At 42.0% G+C, this 4,852-nt stretch overlaps 1 protein-coding gene across 1 annotated transcript; it reads left to right on the plus strand.

Annotated features, from left to right (window-relative positions):
• Positions 1-713: 713 nt before the first annotated feature.
• LOC107572941 (ATP synthase subunit beta, mitochondrial-like) lies at positions 714-3,664 on the plus strand. Its single transcript, XM_016259380.1, has 5 exons — positions 714-865; positions 1,452-1,625; positions 1,713-1,887; positions 3,384-3,505; positions 3,657-3,664. Exons 1-5 carry the CDS (start codon positions 760-762, stop codon positions 3,662-3,664), a joined length of 585 nt encoding a protein of 194 aa, XP_016114866.1. The 5' UTR covers positions 714-759.
• The last annotated feature ends 1,188 nt before the right edge of the window (positions 3,665-4,852 follow it).

A 4,852-nucleotide genomic window follows, 5' to 3' on the forward strand; every position in this document is an offset into this window, starting at 1 on the left:
ACAGGACTGTGTTTTAATTTCTTTTAAAGAAAGAAATTCTTTATCAAGTCATAATGGGCCTATTGGCCTTTAACCACAACATTTTACTGCTAGTATGCATACTATAAGACCTACATATAAGACAGTACAGAGACAGCAACTGTCTTTTGACCAATAAAGGTCCAGTCTTGATGACTGAAGAACGTTTACACAACACCGACACCTACAGGTCACAGACTGGTAAACATACACTAGTACTTGTAGACACTGGCAAAACTATGCATGCAAGAAAGTGTGAGATTCGACTTAATGTTTCATCTGCTAAAAAGCATTTCATATTTGTTATTCTCTAAAACAGATGAGGACCACGCGTAAATACTTGCCACCTGCGAATACTGCATCTACTACACATTCTGTATAATAATAATAATAAAGCGTTCTGGTATTGATCCATTATGTTTACGTAAATGCAAACTTATACATGTATACTAGTGTATTACATTTGACCAAAATCGTCGACATCATTGTTCCTGCAGATGCAGTATAAAGCTATTTCAGTTCATTGTAACGATCATAGACATAATAAATAAATGTATAATAAATAATAGTATTTATTAGGTCTATGGTAACGATGCCCAGTCTGTCCTTCAACAACACTGACGCATGCGCAGACGCTCAGTGTGGCGCCATGTCTGCTGCGCATGCGCATTGTCGGACTCTAGCGGCACTGTATATAAGCTGCCGAGCCTCTGCCTCATTCCATCTTCAGCCATTATAACCATGTTGGGGGCTGTGGGACGCTGCTGCACCGGGGCTTTGCAAGCTCTCAAGCCCGGGGTGACCTCCCTGAAGGCTCTCAACGGAGCTCCAGCGGCACTGGTTTCTCGTAAGTAGAATTCGTTGGTTTTCGAAACGCTTGGTTTTAAAGCAGCTCTTCTGACAGCAGCGTCAGTGCTAGACTGCTAAATGGCAGCATGCGGACAGCAAGCGCAGGCCGCAAAGTTTCACCGTCAACGTTTCCAATGATTGCCTTCGCCAGATGTGCTACATCTGCTGCAAATAAACTGACATAGCGGAGTACTTCATTTGATGACAACAGCTAAGTCTGTTTGGTGTGAAAACCGGAATGACCTTTATCATGCTAGCTTGTTCGCAGCTCGCGAGGTCATGGTACAGAATAAACCTTGTGGAATAAGATCACGAGTTAATGCAAACACATTTCTAGACATTTAGTTACAAGCTATAAATGCAGATTGCAGGCAAATCCCTTTTAAAATCTAGAACATCGGCTTGCGTGCGTTCATTCACTAGCCTGTTTTGATTTCTCAGGACACCGAGCAAATATAAACTATATTAGTGACTAATCAAAATATAAGCTTTCGAGCGTGCATATGCATGTTTTTCAATGTTTCTATTACAGATGCTCAGTTTCATGCGATATTCCGCTGTTTCTCCTCCTCTCTCTCTCTCAGGCAGGGATTATGCCGCTCCTGCCGCAGCTGCTGCCGTCGCCAGCGGGCGAATCGTCGCGGTCATCGGCGCCGTTGTGGACGTCCAGTTCGACGAGGATCTGCCCCCTATTCTCAATGCCCTGGAAGTGGCCGGCCGTGACACTAGGCTAGTCCTCGAGGTGGCTCAGCATCTGGGTAACGAGACTGAAGCTTTACCCAATCAAGTACATCTGAATGGTAAAGTCATGACCGGTTTGCGAAGTAACTCTTTTTGCTCTTTAGGTGAGAACACTGTCCGCACCATCGCTATGGACGGTACTGAGGGACTGGTGCGCGGTCAGAAGGTTCTTGACACCGGTGCCCCCATCAGAATCCCTGTGGGACCTGAGACGCTTGGCAGGATCATGAATGTCATCGGTGAGCCCATTGACGAGAGAGGACTAATTACCACAAAACAGTGAGTATTATCAATGTCCCTTTAAAGCAGGGCTGTCCAAACTTGGTCCTGGAGAGCCGGTGTCCTGCAGAGTTTAGCTCCAACCCTAATTAAACACACCTGAACCAGCTAATCAAGCTCTTACTAGACCAGTGCTTCCCAAACCTGTCCTAGAGGCCCCCCTGCCCTGCATCTTTTGTATGTCTCCCTTATCTAACACACCTGATTCCACTCATCAGCTCGTTAGTAGAGACTGCAGGAACTAAATTGGGTATGTCTGATTAGGGAGACATAAGGGCCTTTCGCACCGCAGGAACCTTTTCATAGTACCAGAACTAATTGTGGAACTACCCACTTTTCGGCGTGTTCGCACCACCGGAACCGGGAGCGATTTTAGTACCGGACTGCCTTTTTCGAGAACCAAATTAGCTCCTACTCCGGAGCAGGGTCTAACCAGCACAACTGGTACTACCCGTGACGCAAGTAGACATTGATTGGCCAAACGCGTACGAAAACACCCTCACCCGCCATGATTTAAAACTCTGTGTAGACGTACTGTAAGCATGTCAACTTATTTCGCAAGTATGGAGAACAGCGATGGATGGACGGACGCTGAAGTGCAGGCACATGTAGCACTGCCAGTTGTCATTGGAGATTCTTAGTCCTCCTTTCCGTTCTTTCAATCGCTTTACATATACGTCGACATTCCATGTCCGTTATTGTGAAACCCGCGAGACAACAAAAACACAGCTCCGATCACAATGTCCTCCATCCTCCTGTTGTTAATGTTGTTCTTCTTTGTTTCTGTTGTTGAATGCCGCGCACAAATGACGTCGCTGTCGACCGGCTTACGTCACTTCCTAGTACATGCTGTCGGTGCGAATGCAACCCTTTAAATAGTACTGGGAAATAGTTCGCGCAAAATCGTCTCCGTACTTTAGTACTGTCCATTTTAGTTCTGGAACTAAAGCGGTGCGAAAGGGCCTATACAAAATGTGCAGGGCAGGGGGGCCTCCAGAACAGGTTTGGGAACCACTGTACTAGACATAGAAACTTCCAGTCAGGTGTGTTGAGGCAAGTTGGAGCTGAACTCTGCAGGACACCGGCCCTCCAGGACCGAGTTTGGGCACCCCTGGTTTAAGGCAATTCATGTCACTTGGCGGCCATCTTTGAAACGCCTCTCATGCAAGCAAATGCAGCTTCTATCTCTTTGAACGGAAACCTCAAATTCTCTAAAACTGGTCGCCAAGCTTATGATAAATTCATATTTGAAATCACCAGTGAAATCTGACAACTGTATCATAAATATTTTTGCTCAAATAGCGTTTAAAAAAAACAAACCTTATTTCTCAGGTTGCATTTTTCTCCATTCAAAACTATACACGAGTGACACGTCTTGGGTATTCTATAGTCTTTGGTATTATGAAGGCTAAAATATGTGTTTGCAAGCTCATTTAAGAAGCGTTAATCCTCTTGTAAAGTACATAATTGAATGTTGTGTGTGATCTGTTATCCAGGACTGCCCCCATCCATGCGGAGGCCCCAGAATTCACAGACATGAGTGTCGAGCAGGAGATTCTGGTCACTGGAATCAAGGTCGTAGACCTGCTGGCACCTTATGCCAAGGGTGGCAAGATCGGTGTGTGTGTATATGCTACTGTTAAAAAGATTAAGCTTAATTTGAAAAGTAGTTCTTTAATCCAGAAAGGGTACATTACCTTGATCAAAAGTGACTGTAAAGACATTCATAGTGTTAAAATAGTTTTTAATTCAATTTCTATTCATCATAGAATTCTGAGAAAATGCATCTAGTTCTTTTCTTCATTTGATAAATGTTTTAGCACTGAATCAGCATATTAGATTGATTTCTGTAGGATCATGTGAGACAAGACTGGAGTAAACTTCAGCTTTGCCATCACAGACATAAATTGTTTTAAAACCTTTTAAATATGAAGTTCTTAAATTATAGTGATTCCACGGTATTAAGGTTTCTATTGTATTTGTTCTAATAAATGAGTTTTTCAAAAACATTTGAAACTTCTGAGCCTTAAAGGGACATTTCACCCAAAAATGAAACTATAATTTACTCGCCCTCAAGTTGCTCTAAACCTGTATGAGTTTCTATCTTCTGTTGTACATAAAGATATTTGAAGAGTGTCTAACCAAACGGTTGCCGGTTCCCATTGACTTCTGTAGTATTGGTGGAAAGTCAGTGGGGATAAGAAACTGTTTGGTTACCAGTGTTTTTCAAAATATCATCATTTGTCTTCAGCAGACAAAATAAATTCGTACAGGCTTGTAAAAACGTGAGTGTGAGTAAATGATGATTTAAACTATTCCTTCAAATGAAATGCTGGCGTAAGGACTCTTATAATTTGCTTGTGCTTGTTTTGAATCCCGCTATGCTTTAGCTAACTAAAGGCACAATACTAAGCAGTGTTTTATTTTTCCTTTTTATTATTCAGTTCCTAAACTCATGTTAAAATAATTACACTAATATTAAAATTACATTTTTATGTAATACGCGAGTAAAACGCATACCGTTCACAATTTAAAAAAGGTAGAAGTACTGATTTACATGTCTAATAGGAAACCTGCTACTGTGTTTTGCATTGTGAAGTCATTTTTATACGTGCAAGACACCATTCTAATAAAGGTGGGACAAAATCGATCTCTATTGCATGCTGGGATAATCCGCATGAAACAGAATTTTTCTTTCTAACATAAGAAAATTTGGATGAATCCCTCCCCCTCACCACATCTTTTTGCACAACAACTATATATATTTGACTTTGACAAACCAGATATATAAAAACGGCTAACTGAAAGCCCCATTTGGATTCATGTTAAACAAGCCTCCTCTTGCATGAAATCTCTATTCAGAGTGAATATGTTTGGTAAACCAACTACCAGCATTTCAGCAAGTCACATATAGCTACAGCAACCTCTTCATGTGTGTACATTTAAATAGCAAGGCCTTTGCAAT

This window comes from Sinocyclocheilus grahami, unplaced genomic scaffold (genome assembly GCF_001515645.1).
Source record: "Sinocyclocheilus grahami isolate Dianchi unplaced genomic scaffold, SAMN03320097.WGS_v1.1 scaffold1837.1, whole genome shotgun sequence".
Classification (NCBI taxonomy): Eukaryota; Metazoa; Chordata; class Actinopteri; order Cypriniformes; family Cyprinidae; genus Sinocyclocheilus; species Sinocyclocheilus grahami.